The following is a 25,827-nucleotide window of genomic DNA, read 5'->3' as shown; positions in this document are numbered from 1 at the left end:
GACAACACAATAAGAACTTACTGACACGTTGTAATCTGTAAGATTTAGGCTACTGCCCTAAATTTTCTCCTAACTCATTATATTTTGATCCTCTTCTTCCTTTCAGTCTGCACTGGAGTGGTGGCCCAAGATTGATGCCGTCTATTGTCATTCTGTGGAACTCCGCAGCATGTTCAGCGAAACCCTCCACAAAGCTCTTCAGGGTTCCGGTGTGCACACTCCAATTCGCATGACACCGGTGGGTCGCTGCTCCTTCTCTGTCATTTATTGCTGTTCTTTGGTGTCTTAATGAGGGCGGGGTGGACGGACTGTTATAATTCCAAGCGTGGTAATGTGGTATCATGGGAACGGGTATCAAAACAGAGCCAAAAGTCTAATTCTGGAGCAGACCATTGCGGAGGGGTCGGTGAAGTCATAATCATGTGCCTCCATTACATTGGTGGAACACGTAGCTTGTTTTCACCTGTTTGCTGAATGAAGTTTATGAAAAAACATTTCTTTTTTTCATTTCAAAGATTTTATTTATAAATTTGCCCAACAAAATGTATAAGTATACATTCTTCTCTGTTTTTACAGTATCTTAGACAAAAGAGTATGTCATATTATATACAATCTAACAGTAAATAAACATCAAAAACATCTTTCTTATCATTATTTTTAAATTTCCATTACAACTTGTGCTACATATAACTCTATCACACACCTCTTATCCACTTGTACATATTGTATTTCTTTATAATTATTATTATATATTTTTTCCCCTCTTCCCCTTCCCCTTAGTTTGTGCCCCCTTCACCAGGACCAACCAACTCATGTTGTTTTACTATTCCATAGTCATATTACAAGTAATGTAAATATATAATTATAATAAATTATTATTATTATCATATTGTAGTACATTATATTATAAATATTATATGTATATACAATATATTATATTATTTTATTTTAGTAGAATAGCACAGGAGATTAATATAGCAATTAATGATAAGCTAACTTGAAATATTAAAATTAAAAGGGGAATATGTAAACAAACAGACTTTTGGAAAATATGGGGAATATGGGTGCCTTTTACCTTCCTGCTGAGGCGATACCTTTTGATCAACTCACTTTACATGTTTTCGAACTGCTAGATTGGCAGAAGCCAAGGCTAACAGCAGGAGCTCACCCCAACCCGCAGCTTCAAACTGCCGACCTTCCAGTCACCAAATTTTTTCTGTAGCTAGCGGTTAAATAGCTACCGCGGATGCTTTTAAGAGAGTGTTGACAGTGATTTTTTTTCTCCTCTAGAGTCTTACATTTAAAGAGAAAATGTCAAGCCTTAAATTTAAAGAAAAGCCTACAGACGTGGAAACAAGGCATTATAAGGTCTTGTTGTTATCCATGGTCAAACTCATCCATGCGGACCCCAAGCTCTTGCTCTGCGTAAGTGAAAATCTATGTGCACTGTTGTTGTTCTTTTCACTGCACTATTGTTTATTTGCTTACTAGCTGGGAACCTGGCATTGCCTGGTTATTTGAAAAACTCAGTTTTTTAATTGTGCAAAATGCATTAGGTTGTGGTTGAACTACAACTCACACCATGCCAGGTTAACCCTGAGATAGTCCATCAGTACTTAAAGTTTGTTATGTTGGGCAAGTTTGCTGTAGATTCATCATTGGTGGGATTCAGTTTGCTCTATGGTTGTATGGTAAATTACAACTCCCACTATGATGAGTTGGTCCCCTCAAACCCCTCCAGTAGGTTGAGTTAGTCATGGGGGTTCTGTGTGCCAAGTTTGCTCCAGGGCCATCATTGATGGAAGTCTAGTTGTGGGTGAACTACAACTCCCAGAAAGGCAGCTAAGCTCTCCCCAAACCCCTCCAGTCATCACATTTCGGCATATCAGGCATGTGTTCCTAGTTTGGCCCAGATCCATAGCTGTTTGGGTTCACAGTGCAATTTTGCCAAGCACAGGTTGCCACCCTATACCTTGATCTGGTCTGCGATTGACCTGTCTTGTCAGGATTGATCCTCAACTTATTCGTCCTCATCCAGACCGTCACAGCGGCCAGGCACTTGTCCAGTAACCAAGGGCCTTCCTTGGAATTAGGTGGAAAAGAGTAGTAGAGTTGGGTGTCATCTGCATAAAGATGGCACCGAACTCCAAAACTCCAGACGACTTCACCCAGCAGTTTCATATAGATGTTAAAGAGCATGGGGGGCAAAATAGAGCCCTGCGGGACCCCACATAAGCTTACAAATCCATATCTTCATATGCAGAATCCAAAGAAACAGGGGCCTGAGACACAGGGCAGCACGGCTGAACTCATCACAGGCCTTGTCCAGTTGGTGCCCCAGTCTAGCATGCCGGAAATAGCACAAGAAGCCATGGAGGTAAGGAACCTGCGTGCTTTGTGTTTACATCCTGGCCCATTCCTTGGAATAAGCAAGAGAAGCCTCACACGGCCTCCCCTTTTTCAGAGTTCGAAATTCGACATCAAAGCCATGTGCTAAAGCTGATGCCAGCCAGTTTTAAGGCTGTGACCCATCACTCTACTTTTTAAGAGAAGGACTTTTGTGTGTCCAGAGCGACTTGAGAAATTGCAAGTCGCTTCTGGTGTGAGAAAATTGGCCGTCTGCAAGGATATTGTCCAGGGGGCACCTGGATGTTTTACCATCCTGTAGGAGGCTTTTCTCATATCCCCACAGGAGAAGCTGGAGCTGATAGACTGGAGCTCACCCCACTCCCCAGATTCGAACCGTTGACCTTTTGAACAGCATTCATGCTGATACAAGGGTTTAATCCCGTGATGGTGAACCTATGACATGCGTGTCAGCACTGACACGCATGGCTATTTTTGATGACACGCGGCCAATCTAATTCCATCCTTAAATTTGTAAAAGTCTGCACGTTTGAGCATTGTTCACTCCATAACTAAGCATGGAATATACATTTTTCTTATTTAAACTATAAATATTGCAAAATTATGGGGTGTTTTTTTCTCAAAGTTGACACCCCACCCAAGTTATGCTCAGGTTTTTGGCAAATTTTGACACACCAAGCTCAAAAGGTTGCCCATCACTGGATAATCCATTGTGCCACTGGGGCTGAATAAAATATGGTTTGCCGTGCTATCGTCATAATTTTGTCCCTTTGTCTGAGCTTCGGGATTTCATTATATGTGGTCGATTCAAAAGTATTATGGCTCCGAATGGGAAAATACGGCTCGAAGTGGCAAAAGTAGAACTGAGAACGTAGTAGAACCTAATTTGTGCCTCATTTTATTCTGAGTATTTCTTTGCTGGTCTTATATGTATTGAGAGGCTCCTTTGTGTTTATATGTTCAGGCCCTGCTTGTGCTTCATCAGTTAGACAGCATTGATTTATGGAATCCCGATGCGCCCATTGAAACCTTTTGGGAGATCAGGTAAACATATACTGTTTTATCTCGAATTTGTAAACTGGATGCTTTCTAGATCTGTATCATAGCTAGAAATGAGAAAAGCATGGATTTTTAATACAAAAAACATATTCCTTCTATGCCAGCATTTCTTAACCTGGGGGGGTTGGGACCCCTGGGGGAGTTGCGAGGGGGTGTTAGATGGTCACCAAAGACCATCAGAAAACACAGTATTTTCTGTTTGTCATGAGGGTTCTATGTGGGAAGTTTGGCACAATTCTATCATTGGTGGGATTCAGAATGCTCTTTGATTATAGGTGAACTTTAAATCCCAGCAACTACAACTCCCAAATGTCAAGGTCTATTCAGCATTTGGGCATATTGAGTATTTAGGCATATTGAGTATTCGTGCCAAATTTGGTTCAGATCCATCATTGCTGGAGCCTACAGTGCTCTCTGTATGTAGGTAAACTACAACTCCAAAACTCAAGATCAGTGCTCACCAAACCCTTCCAGTATTTCCTTGGTCATGAGAATTCTGTGTGCCAAGTTTAGTTCAATTCCATTGTTGGTGAAGTTCAGAATGCTCTTTGATTGTAGTTGAACTATAACTCCCAGCAACTACAACTCCCAAATGACAAAAATCAATCCCCCCTGTAAAGAAGTTGATTATAAATTGTATGACTTTAACTGTATTTGTGTTTAGATTGGCTGCACTAATGCTGCAGCGGCCTAGCTGAGAGGAGTGTGTTACCATGGAGACGATGCTGTAGAGAAGTGGGAGGAGCTTAGAGGGGAGAGTTTGAAAAACGACAGTTTAAGTTCAGTCAGAGTTAGAGTTTAGGTTCAGAGGAGTGAACAGTCAGAGTTAGGGTTTAGGGTTAGAGGAGTGAGCAGTCAGGAGTTAAGATTGGAGGGTGAGGAATTGGTAGAGGAAAGATTAGGAGGTTATAGCTGTAAAAGAGTGAATTGTGAAGCAAAGTTTCGAGGCTTTGGAAAGCCAGATTAAGCTACTGGAAGTTTCTTAGCCAGAGAGTCTGATAAGGGAAACATAACCAGTATTCCGTTAGTCTAAAGAAAGGCTAAAGAATAAGCTTATTAAGTATCTGATCAAGGGAGGATCAGATAAGGGAGACATCCCTGTATTGGAACTTTGTTCTGTAATAAGTGCTTCACCTCAGGAAGATACTGTATAACCTGAAAAAGTGTAACATTCAACTAACCAAGCATTATTCTGAGTTCTATAAGAAAAGTTACAACTTGCAACCACACGCTTTGTGCTCAATAAACTTGTTAACTTTTGTTTGAAGACTGCCTCACCTCCATCAATTCTGCGTCCAGTGTGCCATATCTCCCAATAATACCTCACATCACACATTGGTGGCACCATTAAGAGTAATAAATAATAAATCGTCCCTCCTCTCTCCTAAGACGTTACAAATTGGTGGCAGACGACGGGATCCGTTTAACAACTGATCAAGTGCCTTAAGACTACTTTGAGAATAAATTGTGAGGTAAAAGTCATTGAAATATGGCTACCAGACATACCATACAGATGTTTAATTGGAAATGATCTGGCTAAAAAGATTGAAAACTGGAGAATGACGTGTGAGGAGGAAGAATATAACAACAAAAGCCCTGATCAAAAAGCCATGTGTTTCACCATACAACAGGATGGGGATGAGAATCCAGAATCTAGCACTACGGTTGCTGAGCTTATTAAGAAGACAGGAGGAGTCAGAGAAATTCAACAGGAACAAAGAGCAGAAGAACAACCCTATAGATTTATTGCTGAAGATGGTGTTCCAAATATAAAGTCAGAAGTGTACAGCCAGAAGAGACCATGCAAACGAGGAACAAGCCCTGCAGCAGAGCCGATTCCAGTGGTTGATTATTTGAGAGCCAGTGAAGAGAGTATAGAAACAATAGGTCTGGAAAGACAAGTGATAAACTCTGAGGAGAAAGAGGAATCCTTGACCTTAAAAGATGTATTTCCTTCAGCTCCACATAAAGAAATTACCTCAGCTGAACTTTTTGACAAAGACAATAAAATAAAATCAAAAGAGAAAGCTGAAGAAAAACAGACTCTTGATTTGACAGTAGAAACTGATGAGAGTTCAAAATATCCAAGGACCTTATGTGAAACAAAGATCCAAACACCTGAAGGGCTAATTGAAGTTAAGATGACTTCAAGACATGATTCATCCACTATAAAAGTTCCAGATGATCATACAAAAGAAGTTCTAAAGAATGGAACTATAGCTGAAGATAAGAGTTTAAGTGAAACTTATCAAAGAGCTGGCATCAACAAAATGATAAATACAAGATTGTACCCTATGACAGATGATGGTGAAAAAGAGAGACATTTTGCTGAGAGTAAAACATTAGATCAACTCTTCCTTGCTAACTCTGAACATGTCGATGTGTCTACATCTGAAGAGAGGGTGAGCAGAAAAAGAAGATTTGGCCATGTGTCGGAAGAGAGATCTCCTTTATCCTTGAACGGAGAGGAAGGAGAGAGTGGAGGCCGGGCTGATGGACTGACAGGAGAGCTGATGTACGCAGACTGTATTGGTGGTGATAAAAAGAAAAAGCTGCAATTTCTAGCTTTAGAAGTTTGTCCAGATAGCAGTGATGAGCTTGCCATGAAGAAGGACAGTATTCGTGTTCGTTCTTCCAAGGACAGTGAATTCTCTTCAGTGCCAAGAGAAGATGTTCGAGGGATTCCAGATACTTCACTAAAATCTGATGCTACATTAAAGCAAGCTGTTGTTCAAGCCCTGAAACTCGATGGTAACAGAACTGTTCCTGATAATTGGAAGGTCAGATTAAAAGAAGAAACCCCAGCAGCAAAAAAGAGAGCAGAAAAGACTTGCAGACGTCGTGTGAGAAAGAAAACCGTATCTCCAGATCATCGAAAAGACATCCAAAGAAGACAAAAGAAGAAACCTAAAAAGAAGAAACGAAGAAGTGGAAGAAAGAAGCTAAAAGATCATCTTAAAGAGACATTGCTGTGGACAGTTGGTCCAATACAACTGCGGTTGTGTTTGAACCATGGGACATTGGACACTAAGACATCTATGTCAATGATCAAATGTGGGAGTTTAACTATTGTATCGGCTATTAACAAATTGGGACCATATATATGGAGAAAAGTTGTGGTATGGTATATAGATAAATGTCTTATAAATTGACCAAACTAGGTAGAAGGTCAATTATATATGTTAATGGGATAGAAACACATTTGGACAAGGATATTTGATGTTGATATGTAGAATTGAATAGATAGAAGATGATCACAGATAGATCTAAATTATATAAAGGTAATGTATGTATAATATAGTATAGTGTAATATTTAAAAAATGGGTATACTGTTTTATTGCAGACTTATAAAATATATGATGCCATTACAGTGGTGAACTGTATATATTTCATACCATAGGTATAAGATATAATCCCATTATATTAAAGTGTGGTAGGTATATACGTTTTGCAATAGGCAATAAATATTTACAAATATATATATAAATATAGAAATGTTTAGATAGATTGTTTATATGAAAAACGTTAAAAATGTGAGACTTTGATACCACATCCATAGATGATCTAGAATTTCGTAAGGTTAAAGGTTTGTATGTATAAATTATAATGTATTTAACCATAATATGTTTGCATTTCAGAAATATTGTGTATTTAGATATTGTTGGATAATTTGTGGAATTATTTTTGCCCATTCCGGGACTGAGAATGGCCCAAAAATAACTTTTTCTGGGGGGGGAAGGTGTAAAGAAGTTGATTATAAATTGTATGACTTTAACTGTATTTGTGTTTAGATTGGCTGCACTAATGCTGGAGCGGCCTAGCTGAGAGGAGTGTGTTACCATGGAGACGATGCTGTAGAGAAGTGGGAGGAGCTTAGAGGGGAGAGTTTGAAAAACGACAGTTTAAGTTCAGTCAGAGTTAGGGTTTAGGTTCAGAGGAGTGAACAGTCAGAGTTAGGGTTTAGGGTTAGAGGAGTGAGCAGTCAGGAGTTAAGATTGGAGGGTGAGGAATTGGTAGAGGAAAGATTAGGAGGTTATAGCTGTAAAAGAGTGAATTGTGAAGCAAAGTTTCGAGGCTTTGGAAAGCCAGATTAAGCTACTGGAAGTTTCTTAGCCAGAGAGTCTGATAAGGGAAACATAACCAGTATTCCGTTAGTCTAAAGAAAGGCTAAAGAATAAGCTTATTAAGTATCTGATCAAGGGAGGATCAGATAAGGGAGACATCCCTGTATTGGAACTTTGTTCTGTAATAAGTGCTTCACCTCAGGAAGATACTGTATAACCTGAAAAAGTGTAACATTCAACTAACCAAGCATTATTCTGCGTTCTATAAGAAAAGTTACAACTTGCAACCACACGCTTTGTGCTCAATAAACTTGTTAACTTTTGTTTGAAGACTGCCTCACCTCCATCAATTCTGCGTCCAGTGTGCCATATCTCCCAATAATACCTCACATCACACATTGGTGGCACCATTAAGAGTAATAAATAATAAATCGTCCCTCCTCTCTCCTAAGACGTTACACCCCCATCCTGCATATCAGACGGTACATATCTTTTTTGTAGATCAAAAAACACTTAAAACAATACAATAATTAAAATGGAGAACAATTTTAACAAATATAAACTTGTTAGTATTTCAATGGGAAGTATGGGCCTGCTTTTGGCTGATGAGATAGGGTTGTTTATTTATTTATTTATTTATTTCGGCACGTCTACCCCGCCCTTCTCAACCCCCTGGGGGGACTCAGGGCGGCTTACAACTGGCACAATTCGATGCCAACAATTCAACAGATAAAATACATAACAACAATAACCACAATAATTAAAAACATTCAATTAATACAATAACAACTAAAAAGCTAATCTAGTGGCCAACGTTCACCGAGTTCTAAAGTCCGTAAGTCCATTCAGCATTACCATAGTCCTTTCCAAATTCTGGTCGTCATTACCTTGTCAGTCTGCCAGATTACCCAAAGGCCTGGTCCCATATCCATGTTTTCAGCTTCCTTCTGAAGGAGAGGAGGGATGTTGATGACCTAATTTCCCCGGGGAGTGAGTTCCACAGGCGAGGGGCCACCACTGAGAAGGCCCTGTCCCTCGTCCCCACCAGCCTCACTTGTGATAGAGGCGGGGCTGAGAGCAGGGCCTCCCCAGAAGATCTTAAACTCCGAGGTGGGACATAGAAGGAGATACGTTCGGACAGGTACGCTGGGCCGGAGCCGTATAGGGCTTTATAGGTCAAAACCAGCACTTTGAATTGTGCTCGGAACTGGATCGGCAGCAATTGGAACTGACACAACAGAGGGGTGGTATGTTCCCTGTATGACGCTCCGGTGATTAATCTAGCTGTCGCCCGTTGGACTAACTGAAGTTTCCGAACAGTTTTCAAAGGCAACCCCACGTAGAGTGCATTGCAGTAATTTATTCGGGATGTAACAAGAGCGTGGACCACTGTGGCCACTTGGAGAGAGAGGGCAGAATAATAATAATAATAATAATAATCAGGCTTCCCAAGATGTTGTTGTTGTATGCTTTCAAGTCATTTCAGACTTAGGTTAACCCTGAGTGAGGGCCAGGTAAATGACCTTGGAGGCCCTCAGAAATTAGTTTGAGAACCCCTGAACTAGATGGAAAAAACATTTTTTAAATACAGTGAGAGAAAGAGATCCCAAGGTGCTGCTTTGCGGCAAAAAAGGAACTGAGGCCCCAATCCCAGGCCATCACGTACATAAGGTGTGAATTTCACAGATGACCACTTGAAGAAACATGGTTACAGGTAAGCACCCTATCCTTCAGTGGGGTCCTATGAAGAGATGAAATACTTCTGCATCTTTTGTCATAATTATTGTAATGCTTACTTTAAATATTGCTAAAGATATGGAAAAGGTTGATAAGGGCTAACGAGAATATTTTTTCCTAATTTCATGTTCCTGCAGTTCTCAAATGTTGTTCTGTATATGCAAGAGACTCACAAGTAATCAGATTCTGAGCAGCACAGAGATCCTCAAGTGGCTGCGAGAGATTCTGATCTGCAGGAACAAATTTCTCTTGAAAAACAAAGTAAGTGCATGCTTCCATTGCCCAGGAAATCATAGAATCATAGAGTTGGAAAAATGACCCTTTCAAACATTTGCTTGCATTAGATGTAGAGATTAACTGATTGCTTTATGTTTCTATTTATGTATTGGATCTGGGATTGAATGTTTGCCATCTTTTGTTGTAATCCTCCCTGAGTCCACTTGGAGAGAGAGGGCAGAATATAAATAAAATAGTAATAATAATAATAATAATAATAATTGCAAAGGCTCTGGCATAAACCAGTACAGGTGGTCCCAGTAGTCCTCAGCCGGCATTTGGAAACAATAAACATTGACAAAATCACGATCTGTCAACTGCAAAAGGCCACCTGACTTGGATCTGCGTGCATCATTCGAAAATACATCACACAGTCCTAGACACTTGGGAAGTGTTCGACTTGTGATTTTGTGATACGAAATCCAGCAGAGAGATCTCATTTGCTGTGACGTACTGTGTTTTTGTGTCAGTAAAATAGTAATAATAATAATAATAATAATAATAATTAGATACACAACAAGATTAGTACACAGCAAACAAGATCACTATGCTGGCAGTTGTATTGGATCATACGTTAGACACTTTCCGAGTATCTAGGACAGGGGTCCTCAAACTTTTTAAACAGAGGGCCAGGTCACAGTCCCTCAAACTGTTGGAGGGCCAGATTATAATTTGAAAAAACCATGAATGAATTCCTAAGCACACTGCACATATCTTATTTGTAGTGCAAAAACACTTAAAATTTTGGGGTTGTTGTAGGTTTTTTTGGGCTATATGGCCATATTCTAGAGGCATTCTCTCCTGATGTTTCACCTGCATCTATGGCAAGCATCCTCAGAGGTTGTGAGGTCCAGCCATGAAAGCCTTCGACAATACTTAAAATTGTTCTTTATTTTAATTATTGTATTGTTTTTAACAAATATAAATGTATTAGTATTTCAGTGGGGTAGTGTGGACCTGATTTTGGCGATATGATAGGATTGTTGTTGTTGTGTGCTTTCAAGTCATTTCAGTCTTAGGTTGACCCTGAGTGAGGGCCGGGGAAATGACCTTGGAGGGCCGTATCCGGCCCCCGGGCCTTAGTTTGAGGACCCCTGGTCTAGGACTATGTGATGTATTGGCGAATAATGCATGCAGATCCCAGTAGGCCTTTTCCAGCTGACAGATGGTAATTTTCTTAGCACCAATTGTGTTTAAGTGCAGACCAAGGTCTTTAGGCACTGCACCCAGTGTGCCGATCACCACTGAGACCATATTTACTGGCTTGTACCAGAGTCTTTGTAGTTCTATCTTTAAATCCTTGTATTATTATTATTATTATTATTATTATTATTATTATTAAGTTTTCTCACATTACAAACTGAATTCCGTCACCATCCAGGAAGGCACGGGTAATAGCTAATAGGTCTTATTTCTTCCTTTCCTCGCTGTATTGCTTCCAGACTACTATCTCACCTACTGCCGCAATATGATGAGTTGGTTCAGAAGCATGAGCGAACTCTTTGAGCCAATTTATTCCAAAATGTCCTCAGAATTGGGTAGTACATTCCTCTCCTCAGCTGTTCTGTCTCAAATGTATACATTGTTTTTAGTCCTGCCTAAAGTATTTTTATGTCCTTCTTTCAGAAATGCGCCATTTTTCTTTCAGCCCTTTTTAAAAATTAGAACAGTTGGGTGACACTTAAATTATTATTTTTTCTCGCTTCTCTGTAGCAATCAGATAGGAGCTCCTGCCCCTTTCTCTTCCTTTATGGGGTTGGATGCGATGTCTCTGGAGGAGGAGCTGGTCAGATTTCTCTTGACCACGAAGAGATGATGCGTTGTATCCAAGGAACCGCACTCAGGAAAGGCAAAGGCAGCTTCTGCATGGTGAGTAACACCATAGTGAACGATGCCATCTGGGGCATTGCTTAGACTTAAGTCTTGGAAAGCGCAAATCAAACTGGGCTCTCAGCTTGGCATTGGGCCTTCTCATTTCAGATCGTTAGATCAATCAAAGCAAGCAGTGTTGTCATTGAGATGTTCAGGACTTAATGTGACTGAATTAAAAAACACAGCCATTTTTGTCTGGAATATCCGTATGCAAAGGGCTTTTGTAACATCCTTGAGACCAAATAAGATAAAGAAGTGTTATCACAAACTCCTAACTCTAGCCTATGAACTATAATGGTCTATGTGTTGTTGAAGGCTTTCATGACTGGAATCACTGGGTTGCTGTGAATTTTCCAGGCTGTCTGATCATCTTCCAGAAGCATTATCTCCTGACGTTTTGCCCACATCTACGAGAGATATCCACAGAGGTTGTGAGGGCTATTGGAAATTAAGCAAGTGAGATTTATCTATCTGTAGAATGGGAGAAAGAACTCTCTACCTCTGAGAATGCTTGCCATAGATGCAGGAGAAACATCAGGAGAGAATGCCACTAGAACATGGCCATATAGCCCGAAAAAACATACAACAACCCAGTGATTCCGGCCATGAAAGCCTTCGACTACACAGAAAGAACTCTTGTTTGCTTGAAGCAAATGTGAATTTTGCAGTTGGCCACCTTGATTAGCATTGAATAGCCTTGCAGCTTCAAAGTCTGACTGCTTCCTGCCTGGGGGAATCTTTTGTTGGGAAGTGTTAGCTGGCCATGATTGTTTCCAATCTGGAATTCCCTGTTTTTTTAGTGTTGTTTTTTATTTACTGTCTACCCCATTGTGGAGTATGGAGGAAATCCAGTAAATTACTATGTGAATAGATTAACCATTTTCCCCAGCTGTGGGGTAGTTTGGAATGTTATAGTAACTAGAACAAAGTTAAAATAATAATGGGGTACAGTATAAATCAACCAGTTTGCTACATAAAAGATCAGGTATTACGCCTGGTGGTCCCCCCCCCCCCCCCCCCCCCGTTTCTGCAAACTTTGGAGAGTGGCCATATATTCAATTCCTGTTGTTTCACCCATAGTGTTTTCCTCATATTGCACTTCCCCTCCACCTCATTGAAAGTCTAATTTATTTATTTATTTATTATTCGAACTTATATGCCGCCACTCCCCTGGGGCTCGGAGCGGCTTACAAGAATGGCTAAAATCTAACACAATTTAAAAACAATTTAAAACAATTTAAAAACAGCAATATCAAAAATCGAAGTCCTGTCGAAACAGGTATGTCTTACATGCCCTGCGGAAAGCTGATAAGTCCTGCAAGGCACGGACTTCGGGTGGCAGTGTATTCCAGAGTGATGGTGCCACTGCTGTAAAGGCTCTGCGTCTGGTTCCACTGCTCCATCCCCTGTGAGCTCCTCCCCCACAAATATACCTTTTTCATTGCTATCTCATCCAGAGTTTTATCATTTTATGTTGTGCATTTGGCCCACCCGCTGTCTTTGATTTTCCATTATGTTATTTTGCACTGTTTATTTTACTTGAATGGCTTATTTATTGTGATGTTATTTTTGTTGTTTACAATTTATTTTGTTGTAATGTATCCGTCCTGGGCCCGGTCCTGTTCAACATCTTTATTAATGACTTAGATGAAGGGTTAGAAGGCAGGATCATCAAGTTTGCAGACGACACCAAATTGGGAGGGATAGCCAATACTCCAGAGGACAGGAGCAGGATTCAAAACGATCTTGACAGATTAGAGAGATGGGCCAAAACTAACAAAATGAGGTTCAACAGTGACAAATGCAAGATACTCCACTTAGGCAGAAAAAACGAAATGCAAAGATACAGAATGGGGGACAATGCCTGGCTCGAGAGCAGTACATGCGAAAAAGATCTTGGAGTCCTCGTGGACAACAAGTTAAACATGAGCCAACAATGTGATGTGGTGGCAAAAAAAGCCAATGGGATTTTGGCCTGCATCAATAGGAGTCTAGTGTCTTGATTCAGGGAAGTCATGCTCCCCATGCTCTATTCTGCCTTGGTTAGACCTCACCTGGAATACTGTGTCCAATTCTGGGTACCACAATTAAAGAGAGATATTGACAAGCTGGAATGTGTCCAGCGGAGGGTGACTCAAATGATCACGGGTCTGGGGAACAAGCCCTATGAGGAGCGGCTTAAAGAGCTGGGCATGTTTAGCCTGGAGAAGAGAAGGCTGAGAGGAGATATGATAGCCATGTGTAATTATGTGAGAGGAAGTCACAGGGAGGAGGGAGCAAGCTTGTTTTCTGCTGCCCTGGAGACTAGGGCACAATGGAGCAGTGGCTTCAAACTGTAAGAAAGGAGATTCCACCTGAACATTAGGAAGAATATAAAGCCCTAAACGGATCTGGCCCAAATTACCTTTCCAAACACATCTCCCTCTATGTACCATCGCGGAGATTAAGATCCTCCGGGGAGGCCCTGCTTTCCGTCCCGCCATTGTCACAGGCGCGATTGGTGGGGACGAGGGACAGGGCCTTCTCGGTGATTGCTCCCCGGCTATGGAACTCCTTCCTTCCTGTCCTTTAGAAGGATGGTAAAAACTTGGCTGTGGGACCAAGCTTTCGGGACAGGGCAATGAAGCGACAGTGGGAAAGATGACATGGCCAATTGGATTTGATGCGGATGGCTAGGACGGTTTTAAATTTTAAATTTTAAATTGTGTTATTTTAAATGGTGTATTTTAATATTTAGATAAATGTTTTTTAATGTTTATGTATTGTACCCAGGCATTGAATGTTTGCCATGTATATGTTGTGTTTCACTCTGAGTCCCCTTCGGGGTGAGAAGGACGGATTATAAGTGTTTTAAATAAATAAATAAATAATAAATAAAGAACTTCCTGACTGTGAGAGCCGTTCAGCAGTGTAACTCTCTGCCCTGGAGTGTGGTGGAGGCTCCTTCTTTGGAAGCTTTTAAACAGAAGCTGGATGGCCATCTGTCAGGGGTGATTTGAATGCAATATTCCTGCTTCTCGGCAGAATGGGGTTGGACTGGATGGCCCATGATTCAATCTATGATTCAATCATTGGGCTTGGCCTCATGTAAGCCGCTCCGAGTCCCCTTTGTGGGGAGATGGTGGTGGGGTATAAATAAAGATTATTATTATTATTATTATTATTATTATTACTACTACTACTACTACTATTACTAGCCACCCCCTGCCACACGTTGCTGTGGCCCAGTATGTGTATATGTGTTATGTGTGTGTATATATTTGTATATATGTGTATGTATGTGGTTTTGCGCATGCATTGTAATGTATTTTTAATTTTTTTGGCTTTTAAAGGATCTTCTGCTGTGTTTTCTAGTGATTTTATGAGTGATGGTCACTTGTTGGCCTGATAGGTGCATTGTGTCCAAATTCGCTGTCAATTTGTCCAGTGGTTTTTGAGTTATGTTAATCCCACAAATGAACATTACATTTTTATTTATATAGATTATTATTATTATTTCTGTGAAGGAGAGGGGTACATGACACAACTGTGCAATAAGTAACGTAATTGTAGTTTGCATGGATTTTTACTCTGTAAGTGAATGTGACTCTGGTTATCGAATTTCCCCCTTTAAAAAGCGGATGCTGATGTGGATAATTATTATTTATTATTATTATTTATTATTTACCTTACTTATGTAGCGCTGTTCTCAGCCCGAAGGCGACTCACAGCGGTTCACAACAAATACGAACAGCAAAAATTCAGTGCTACAGTATAGTAACAGTTAACAACCTAACACATTACACAATTGATAAACAGTTACTACAATACCCATTCACTGTCGTCTCGTCATCAAAAACATGTTCCAGATTCGTCATCCATTGTTCCATTCCAGTGTTCATTAACCAATCATTGCACTAATTATTCGAACGCCTGCTCAAACAGCCAGGTCTTCACTTTTTTGCGGAATACCATTAGAGATGGTGCTAGTCTAATGTCCGTAGGAAGGGCGTTCCACAGCCGAGGAGCCACCACCGAGAAGGCCCTATCTCTCGTCCCCGCCAGCCGAGCTTGAGAAGCAGGCGGAATCGAGAGCAGGGTCTCCCCGGAAGATCTCAAAGTCCTGGTGGGTTCATAGGCAGAGATGCGGTCGGATAGGTAGCTTGGGCCAGAACCGTTTAGGGCTTTAAAGGCCAACGCCAGCACTTTGAATTCAGCCCGGTAGCAGATCGGTAGCCAGTGGAGTTAATAATAACATTTAGTCTGCCTATGTTCTGTCTCCTAAGGAGAGCACTGTAGGTTGCAGTGGGACACAGATTTGTCGCCAGGCCCAGACCAAGCTGGAGGTGGCCCTTTACATGTCTCTCTGGAGCCCCGATGCAGAGGCCGTTCTGGTGGCCATGTCCTGCTTCCGACACCTTTGTGAGGAAGCGGACATCCGGTGTGGAGTCGACGAGGTATCAGTCCACAACTTCCTGCCTAACTATAACACCTTTATGGAGTTTGCGTCTGTGAGCAATGTGATGTCAACAGGTAAGACTCACTCAGTTGTTTAATAGTGCTCTTGAAAGTTTATGTATTGGGATTTGTAGCTCACTGTAACCCCTTAAATTGAAAAATCTTGTTTTGGACTGCCCTTCTTTAGGAAGAGCTGCGCTCCAGAAAAGAGTGATGGCACTGCTGAGGCGAATTGAGCACCCAACATCAGGTAACACTGAGGTATGTTCTTCCCTTGCTCCCCTTACACAACTATTCACTTTTAGTAGTTGGCAGTAATATTTCCATCACCATACCAAAAAAGAGAAATGCTAAAGAACGCTCAAACCTTCGTACAGTGACACTTATTTCACACTTATTTCATCTTTCAAGAGAGGAGATTCCATCTGAACATTAGGAAGAACTTCCTGACTGTGAGAGCCGTTCAGCAGTGGAACTCTCTGCCCCGGAGTGTGGTGGAGGCTCCTTCTTTGGAAGCTTTTAAGCAGAGGCTGGATGGCCATTTGTCAGGGGTGATTTGAATGCAATATTCCTGCTTCTTGGCAGGGGGTTGGACTGGATGGCCCATGAGGTCTCTTCCAACTCTTTGATTCTATGATTCTATGATTCTACATGCCAGTTAGGTAATGCTCAAGATCCTGTAAGGAAAACTCCAGCAATACATGGAGAGAGAGTTCCCAGATGTACAAGCTGGGTTTAGAAAATGCAGAGAAACGAGAGACCCAATTGCCAATATCCTCTGGATAATGGAGAAAGGCAGGAAGTTTTAGAAAAACAGTTCTAGATGCTTGAGAAGGGTTCAACTTGTGATTTTTTTGATACGAAATCCAACATATAGATCTTGTTTGCTGTGACATACTGTGCTTTTGTGTCAATAATAATAATAATAACAGCAATACCTTTTTTACCCACCTCTCTTCGTGGGTCAAGGCAGGGCACAACAGTTACTTACCTACTTTACTTACTTAGGCGATCCCTCGTTGTCCGAGTAGGATAATCTTCCAGGGTGGGTCTGTAGGTGACTGTGGAGCCCTATTCTTGATCTGCACAGTGAGGGCATTGGTTTCCAGGTGGAAGGCGGTCCTGGTCAGGGTTGGCTTGACAAGCCTTCCTCTTGGCACATTTCTCTCTTTCGCCCTCCTTTCGTGCAGCTTCAAATTCTGCAGCACTGCTGGTCACAGCTGACCTCCAACTGGAGCACTCACAGGCCAGGGCTTCCCAATTCTTGGTGTCTATGCCAGAGTTTTTAAGGTTGGTTTGAGCCCATCTTGAAATCTCTTTTCCTGCCCACCAACATTCCGTTTTCCGTTCTTGAGTTCGGAGTAGAGCAACTGATTTGGGAGACGGTGGTCAAGCATCCAGACAATGTGGCCAGTCCAGCAGAGTTGATGGCGGAGAACCATCGCTTCAGTGCTGGTGGTCTTTGCTTCTTCTAGCACGCTGACATTTGTCCGCTTGTCTTCCCAAGAGATTAGCAGGATTTCCTGGAGGCAGTGTTGATGGAATCGTTCCAGACGTTGTATGTGACGTCTATAGACAGTGCACGTTTCACAGGCATAGAGCAAAGTTGGGTTAACAACAGTTATAAACACATCATTATGAAACATATTAAAATTCATACATTAAAATACACAGAAGAAAGATTAAAATACAGTCAACAGAAGACAATATTAAATCTATAGTTAGAAATAACTGGGTTGGCCTGCCAGAAAAGATAGGTCTTTAATGGTCTCTTTATGTTTTGAATAATGGTTTTTTGTTTGTTTGTTGCATTTCAGGCTTGGGAAGATACACATTTAAAATGGGAAGCAGCGACGAAACTCATCCTCAACTATCCAAAGACTAAAATGGAAGATGGCCAGGTAAAGTGGAGACTGTTACACGGTATCAGGGCATCTTTCTTTGCTTCTTTTTTAGGTCTAAAATTGATTTGGATACCCTCCATCCAGGATAGCCTGCTGCCATGCTACTTGAAGGATTCCGATGGTTCAGAATAGAAACTTTTTAAAGCTCTCTGATGCTTGCAAGGGTTCTGAATTCAGCATAATTGCAGCTCCCTCTTTCTTCCTTCAAGGTTGCTGAAAGCCTTCACAAGACCATTGTGAAGAGGCGGATGTCCCACGTCAGTGGGGGAGGCTCCATAGATCTCTCCGACACGGATTCCCTGCAAGAGTGGATCAACATGACAGGCTTCCTCTGCGCCCTTGGAGGGGTGTGTCTTCAGTACCGGGGCAGCGTGCCGTTCCCGTCCTACAGCCCACCCATGGGCCCTGTGAGCGAGCGCAAAGGCTCCATGATATCCATGGTGTCAACCGACGGCAACGTGGAGACCCCCGTCAGCAAGTTCATTGACCGCTTGCTGTCCTTAATGGTCTGTACCCATGAGAAAGTGGGCCTGCAGATACGGACCAACATCAAAGACCTCATGGGACTTGAGCTGAGCCCGGCCCTCTATCCTACACTCTTCAACAAGTTGAAGAACACCATCAGCAAGTTCTTTGACTCTCAAGGGCAGGTAAAACAGTTTTTGTTGGATTCTGTTTTAAGAGTAGTATTGTGGGATGAGCTTAGAAGGCTTCGTTGTCATGTAAGAGAAGGTGATACATGGAAGGAAAGTGTTGTACCCCTTAGTTGGCTCAGTCTTTGGATAAACCGGGCATGGGTGAACTTCAGCTCTCCAGGTGTCTTGGACTTAACTCCCACAATTCCTGACAGCTGGTAGGCTGTTAGGAATTATGGGCGTTGAAGTCCAAAACACCTGGAGACCAAAGTTGACTCATGACTGAGATATGTCAAAAATATTAAAAATTAATTGGGTATTTTTGATTACAAAAGTGTGAGTACTAAAAGAGTGAGTAGGCCGAAGCCTGTTAGAGTCAGTGGGCCAAAGCTAGTGTCTTCCTAAGGAGAGTGAGTAGGCCGAAGCCTGTTAGTGGGTCAAAGCTAGTGTCTTCCTGAGGAGAGTGGGTAGGCCGAAGGCTATTAGTTAGTGAGCCAAAGCTAATGTCTTCCTGAGGAGAGTGAGTAGGCCGAAGCCTGTTAGAGCCAGTGGGTCAAAGCTAGTGTCTTCCTGAGGAGAGTGGGTAGGCCGAAGGCTATTAGTTAGTGAGCCAAAGCTAATGTCTTCCTGAGGAGAGTGAGTAGGCCGAAGCCTGTTAGAGCCAGTGGGTCAAAGCTAGTGTCTTCCTGAGGAGAGTGGGTAGGCCGAAGGCTATTAGTTAGTGAGCCAAAGCTAATGTCTTCCTGAGGAGAGTGAGTAGGCCGAAGCCTGTTAGAGCCAGTGGGTCAAAGCTAGTGTCTTCCTGAGGAGAGTGGGTAGGCCGAAGGCTATTAGTTAGTGAGCCAAAGCTAATGTCTTCCTGAGGAGAGTGAGTAGGCCGAAGCCTGTTAGAGCCAGTGGGTCAAAGCTAGTGTCTTCCTGAGGAGAGTGGGTAGGCCGAAGGCTATTAGTTAGTGAGCCAAAGCTAATGTCTTCCTGAGGAGAGTGAGTAGGTCGAAGCCTGTTAGAGCTGGTGGGCCAAAGCTAGTGTCTTCCTGAGGAGAGTGAGTAGGCCAAAGCCTGTTAGAGCTGGTGGGCCAAAGCTAGTGTCTTCCTGAGGAGAGTGAGTAGGCCAAAGCCTGTTAGAGCTGGTGGGCCAAAGCTAGTGTCTTCCTGAGGAGAGTGAGTAGGCCAAAGCCTGTTAGAGCTGGTGGGCCAAAGCTAGTGTCTTCCTGAGGAGAGTGAGTAGGCCAAAGCCTGTTAGAGCTGGTGGGCCAAAGCTAGTGTTTTCCTGAGGAGAGTGAGTAGGTCGAAGCCTGTTAGAGCCAGTGGGCCAAAGATCGTACCATACTGAGGAGAGTAGGCCAAAGCCTGTTAGAGTTAGTGGGCCAAAGCTATTGTCACCCTGAGGAGTGTGAGGTAAACCTCTGTGTGATTTCTTTTCCTTATCTGTGAGCAAGATGCTCCTGCCATACAATGATAACCACACCAGGGTGGGAAAACTTTAGGATTGTGGAAAGAAGGACGAAACCACTTCTTTCCAGTGTGAGCTTGAGTTTAACTCTTCCAGAGTATGAATTTCCTCACTTTGTTTAATGGCTCTAATTTGAGGAATGTTGACCCAATTTAGCTGGAAGCAGCTAATTTGAGAAATATTGCAATAGGCCACAAACAGGTACTTAAATCTTGTTGCTTGCAGAAAACTCATTGTAACACTGCTGGGTATTTTAATGTAAAAAGGTCTTCTTCCTGTCATTTGTGAAAACCAGATCAAGCACTCTTTGCCTTTGTGCAGGTCCTATTAAATGACACTAACACGCAGTTTGTGGAGCAAACCATTGCGATCATGAAGAACCTACTGGATAACCATACAGAAGGGAGCTCTGAACACCTTGGACAAGCCAGCATTGAGACCATGATGCTGAATCTGGTCAGGCAAGTTGATCCCTTCTTCCTCGTGGTTGTGTCCTTGTGATCCAGGACTTTTGTGTATCTATTGGGATGCTGGAATATTGAGAAGAGATTTAGGCAGGATTTAGCTGTTCTGTATCAATCTCAGACCGAATTACCCCATTTGACACTTCAACTAGAAAGTGCAAGATGCAGGATGTGATAAGATAGGATGTGTATGACCTAGTATGTTTCGGCGTACACAACATGCCGTTGAATGTTGTGCTCTGCCCTGAGTCCCCTTTGGGGTGAGAAGGGCAGAATATAAATGCTTTAAATAAACAAATAAATCTATATAAATAAAAATGTAATGTTCGTTTGTGGGAGTAACAAAACTCAAAAACCACCAGACGAATTGACACCCAATTTGGACACTACAACCTTAACAGACCAACGAGTGACCATCACCCATAAACACCTCCCCCGCTCAAAAGCAGTAGAAAGGACTTCAAAACCCCAAAAAACTAAATGACAATACAGATGCAGATGCCCAGCTTACTAACAGTTGAGCTCCTCAACTCTTTTCCAGACTATGTCTTGAGGGAAGGAATGAAGGAAGGAAAGGGGGGAAAGAAGGAGGGAGGGAGGGAGGGAAAGAAGGAAAGAAGGAAGGACAAGGAAAGAGGGAATGAATCAAAAAAGCAGAGAAGGAAGGAAAGAAAGAGGTAGAAAAAGGAAGAAAGGAAGGAGAGAATGTGGGAGGGAAAGAAAAGGGGGGTACAGAGGAAAGAGCTAGACAAGGAAGGAATTAGAGAAGGAAAGAAAAAAAGAGAAGGAAGGAAGGAAAGAAAGAGGGAAGGAAGGAGAGAAGGAAAGAGGGAGGGAGGGAGGGAGGGAGGGAAGGAAGGAAGGAAGGAAGGAAGGAAGGAAGGAAGGAAGGAAAGAGAGAATGAAGGATGGAACCTAAGAGTAAAAGAAGGAAGGTAGGAAAGAGGTAGAGAAGAAAGAAATGAGAGAAAGAAGAAAGGAAAGGAAGGGGGGAAAGGAAGGAGAGAAAGAAAGAAGGAGAGAAAGAGGGAGGGAAGGAAGGAAAGAGAGAAGGAAGGATGGAACCTAAGAGTAAAAGAAAGAAGGTAGGAAAGAGGTAGAGAAGAAAGAAATGAAAGAAGAAAGGAAAGAAAAGCGGGGAAGGTAGGAGAGAAAGAAAGAAGGTTGGCCACAGCAAGGTATGGCAGGTACAGCTAGTAAATAATTAGAGAGGAATGCTTCATATTTTGGAAGTGAGTTTAATCTAGTGGCTCATGCTCTTTCCTCACAGATATGTTCGCGTCCTTGGAAATGTGGTTCATGCGATTCAGATCAAAACCAAGCTCTGTCAACTTGTGAAGGTGATGATGGAGAGGCGGGATGATCTGTCCTTCTGCCAAGAGATGAAGTTCAGGTAGAGAATTAAAAACGGGTTTATGGGATTCCAAAGTGTTCCGTATTCTTTGTAGCAAACATGGAAGTCAAAAGTGGCTCTGTAGTCAAAAACATACAAGAACCTGTGCTGACTTGCACATTTCTCTCCCTGGCGATATATTGATGATTTATTTATTTATCATGTCAGAAGCAAATTGAGAAAACCATTATAATGTATAGAAAAACCACAAACAAAACTGAAAACTTGGCATTATACTCAATGTCCTTTGACCGGCATCTGGCCACTTTGAGTGCCTGTGGTGTCGCTGTGAGAAGGTCTTCCATTGCGCATATGCTTCTGAGGACAATTGCAGAGAATTAATCAGAACAGGGCATTGTTTCCTTATTCAGGGAAGGCACACTGGAACAGTAGATGGTCTGTGGTTTGCTCTTCTTCACACTTGCATGTCGTGGGCTCCTCTTTGTAGCCCCTCTTAAGATTGCATCTCGTGGTGCCAGAGCGCAGCCTGTTCAGTGCCTTCCAAGTTGTCCAGCCTTCTGTGTGCCCAGGAGGGAGTCTCTCATTCGGCATCAGCCACTGATTGAAGTTCCGAGTTTTATCCTGCCACTTTTGGACTCCCACTTGCTGAGGTGTTTCTGCGAGTATCTCTGTAGATCTTAGGAAGCCATTTCTTGATTTAAAGCATAAGCTTGCTGGCTGATAGTTGAACAGAGGATGGGCTAGAGATGTCAGTGCTTTTGTCCTTTCATTATTGGCTGCTACTTCCCGACGGATGTGAGGTGGTGCAATACCGGCTAAATAGTATAATTTATTCAGTAGTGTGGGGTGTAGACATCCTGTGATAATGCAGCATGTCTCATTAAGAGCCACATCTACTGTTTTAACGTGGTGAGATGTATACCACATTTAGCATCCGTATTCAGCAGCAGAGTATCAAAGTGCAAGGGCAGATGTCTTCACTGTCTCTGGTTGTGATCCTCAGGGTTGTGCCAGTCAGCTCTTGTATATTATTTCTAGCTCCCACTTTTTGCTTGATATTCAAGCAGTGCTTCTTATAAGTCAGAGCATGGTCCAGAGTGACTCGCAGGTATTTGGGTGTGCCGCAATGCTCCAGTGGGATTCCTTCCCAGGTAATCCTCAGAGGTCAAGATGCTTGCCTGTTAAGATGAAAAGCACATGTCTGTGTTTTAGATGGATTAGGAACCAGCAGGTTTTCCCTGTAATAGGCAGTAAGAGTACCTAAAGCTTCGTAGAGCTTCTGTTCAACCATTTCAAAGCTCCCTGCTTGAGCGGTGATGGCATGATTGTCAGCATAGATGAAACTCTGTGATGATGTCATCGATAATATAGAAAAATGCATTTTAGAAGTATTGAGAAAGAGTAAGTCAGTGGAAATCAGGATGATAGTAGTTGGAAGGAGTGAGAAAGAGAGAGGAAGCGACGAGTCTGAAAAGATGCCTGGAGAAAGAAGAGGAAGAGGAGGAAAGAAAGCAAAACAGAGGTGATATCTGAAAACAGAAGCAAAAAGCGCCCAGAAAACTAATTGGCTAAAAGGAACATTTACAAATGGGAGTGAGAACTGTTCCACTGCAGCCAGACATTGCAGCCACAAAACCAGGTTTTGTGGTTCAGAAAAGATCCAGGTCAAGGTGTCAGAGTGATTTTATGTTTCTTATATTTTAATATCTAACATTTCACAATCTTAGCACACTGTTGCATCTTTTAAATTGGATTTATTGCACTGTGGTGTCTTTTAGTTTCCAACTGTTTGTAATGTTGTCTGTTTAGGAACAAAATGGTAGAATATCTGACAGATTGGGTTATGGGAACATCCAACCAGGCAACAGACGAGGATGTGAAATGCTTGACAAGGTAAGACAGATTCTAATGCCCACTTTTTACAGTTTTGGGTAAAATTACAGCATGGCCAGATAAGTTGTTGAAGGCTTTCATGGCTGTAATCTCTGGGTTGCTGTGAGTTTTCTGGGCTGTATGACCATGTTCCAGAAGCATTTTCTCCTGATGTTTTGCCCACATCTATGGAAGGCATCCTCAATGGCTGTGAGGTCAGTTGGCGTAAATACGGTGAGCCTGTAGTGTTTTGAGCATCTCTGTGGGGAGAAACTGTTCCAAGACACACGAAGATTAGAAAAACTGAGGACCAGGAAAGCACATCTACTGTGCTCCCTAACTTTCCTTCTATGCTGCAGAGACACAGATACCATCCCACAATTTCTCGCAGCCAAAAGGACTTTCAAAACATCACAGGCTCACTGTATTTAGCCAGCTGACCTCACAACCTCTGAGGGTGCCTGCCATAGATGTGGCAGGCACCCTCATAGGTTTTTAATGCATCGTGGTGTTAATGTTACTGTTTATTGCTTTGTTTATGAGTTTATTTATTGTCTGTATTGTTGTTGTTGTTGCTTTTTACTGATGTATTTGGGCTCGGCCTCTTGTAAGCCGCACCGAGTCCTTCAGGAGATGGTAGAGGGGTATAAACAAAGGTTTATTGTTGTTGTTGTTGTTGTTGTTGTTGTTGTTATTATTATTATGTGGACAAAATGTCAGGAGAAATTGCTTCTGGAACATGGCCATACATCCTGGAAAACTCACAGCAACCCATAGCCAGATAGTTGCGGATGTGCTATCAGTAGCAATTGGGAATTGTATGCTTGTGAAAGGGCCGGGCTTTCACACAGCTGATTAATCACTAACAGCAATCCATCTTGCCAATCAGTTCGAAGCCCGGGTTGGGGTGAGCACCTGACCTTTCAGCCCAGCTTACTGTCCACCTAAGCAGTTGAAAACAGCGCTGAAATTATAGGAATTATAGAGATTATTTTTGTAACGAAATGAATATAAATGCAATAAAAATTATTACATTTTAATATCTAACATTTTATGATCTTAGCACACTGTTGCACCTTTTAAATTTTAAATTTTAAATCGAGCCGAGCCCAGCGGCCTTCCCCTCGCTGTGGTGACATTTCTTCTTCTCGCGACCTCACACCTCTGAGGATGCTTGCCATAGATGCAGGCGAAACGTCAGGAGAAATGCCTCTAGAACATGGCTCTATAGCCCGAAAAAACCCACAAGAACCTAAAAATTATTAGGTTTTTTTTTAAAGAAAAAAAAAGACTAGAGCAAGTTGAATTGCTGTAAAGAATCTGGCTTAAAGAAAAGGATGAAGTAGTTTTTGTTAAGACTTATACATCTTTATTGGAATATAAATGTTGTAAATAAATAAAATTTAAAATTATGAAAGTTATGTAGTGCGAGTTGGAGGAAGGGAGGTTCAACCTGGCCCAGGGGTACAGTTCTGTATATTCTTTCCATGTTTAATGAAAGTGATATAAGTTTGATGTGCAGAAGACTTTTCATTTACAGTGGCTTTTATAATTTGCCAAAAAAGGCAAGAAACAAACATAGGAAGTTGCAGGGAATATTGCTCACGTTTCAGTCAAAAGCCATGAGTGGTGTTGAAGTCATGCCATTTATACATTAACACTTTAAAGCATTTTAGAGCCACTTACTGAGAATGCCACACTGAAAGGGTGGATCAGGAAACTTTGTGAAAGAAGAGCTGATTGTTTTATTCCGTTTCTTGTTTTGTTTAGGGATTTGGACCAGGCGAGCATGGAGGCAGTGGTGGCCCTACTTGCGGGGCTTCCACTGCAGCCAGAAGAAGGAGATGGAGTTGAACTGATGGAAGCCAAATCCCAGTTGTTCCTTAAGTAAAGGCCGCTTATTTTTTCCCCCAGCATTCTGTAAAGTTAGAATAGTTTCTTATGTCTTTTTATTTTAGTTTTTATGGGCATCCCATGAGAAGGAGGCAATAGGATTTCCATGATTATTTTCTTCAAATAATCATGGACTTTTCTCAGTGTGCTTCTTCATATCTCCATGTAGCTGAAGGAAATAGAGGAGTTTCCTTTCTCTTTAAGTTACACTCTTAAAGAGATGCCGTGTCATCTTTAGAGGTGTGCAAATGACTCGTAAGAAATTGGAAATAGGAAAAAAAATCAAAAGTTTTGTAAGTCAAAAGTCTTTTTGAAGCATCAGCGTGGCCCATTCCAAAAACTTAAGAATCCAAACTGACCCCCAAACTTTTTTGTAAGCATTTTATAAAGCTCAGACAAAATATTAAAAACAGAGACAAAATTAACTAAAAAGATTAAC

General features: G+C 41.9%; 1 protein-coding gene and 1 long non-coding RNA gene across 3 annotated transcripts in view; both read left to right on the top strand.

The window, feature by feature from the left end:
• The window catches only part of NF1 (neurofibromin 1), a 252,287-nt gene that overhangs the window by 48,351 nt on the left and 178,109 nt on the right, over window positions 1–25,827 (top strand). For both annotated transcript variants that reach the window (XM_060757064.2, XM_060757062.2), the window contains exons 12-25: window positions 107–238; window positions 1,291–1,425; window positions 2,264–2,377; window positions 3,332–3,411; window positions 9,366–9,489; window positions 11,218–11,373; window positions 15,642–15,888; window positions 16,001–16,074; window positions 17,631–17,714; window positions 17,927–18,367; window positions 20,127–20,266; window positions 21,540–21,662; window positions 23,433–23,516; window positions 25,266–25,382. In XM_060757064.2, the coding sequence (XP_060613047.2) occupies window positions 107–238; window positions 1,291–1,425; window positions 2,264–2,377; window positions 3,332–3,411; window positions 9,366–9,489; window positions 11,218–11,373; window positions 15,642–15,888; window positions 16,001–16,074; window positions 17,631–17,714; window positions 17,927–18,367; window positions 20,127–20,266; window positions 21,540–21,662; window positions 23,433–23,516; window positions 25,266–25,382 (2,051 nt within the window). The remainder of the gene's footprint in view (window positions 1–106; window positions 239–1,290; window positions 1,426–2,263; window positions 2,378–3,331; window positions 3,412–9,365; window positions 9,490–11,217; window positions 11,374–15,641; window positions 15,889–16,000; window positions 16,075–17,630; window positions 17,715–17,926; window positions 18,368–20,126; window positions 20,267–21,539; window positions 21,663–23,432; window positions 23,517–25,265; window positions 25,383–25,827) is intronic.
• On the top strand, window positions 7,034–7,821 carry LOC137097690 (uncharacterized). The gene is made up of 2 exons (XR_010910359.1): window positions 7,034–7,356; window positions 7,392–7,821. It is a non-coding gene; the product is annotated as an uncharacterized lncRNA (long non-coding RNA).

Source organism: Anolis sagrei, chromosome 11 (genome assembly GCF_037176765.1).
Source record: "Anolis sagrei isolate rAnoSag1 chromosome 11, rAnoSag1.mat, whole genome shotgun sequence".
Lineage (NCBI taxonomy): Eukaryota > Metazoa > Chordata > Lepidosauria > Squamata > Dactyloidae > Anolis > Anolis sagrei.
Note: the sequence above shows the minus strand (reverse complement) of the source record. Positions and strands in the feature narration are given on the sequence as shown.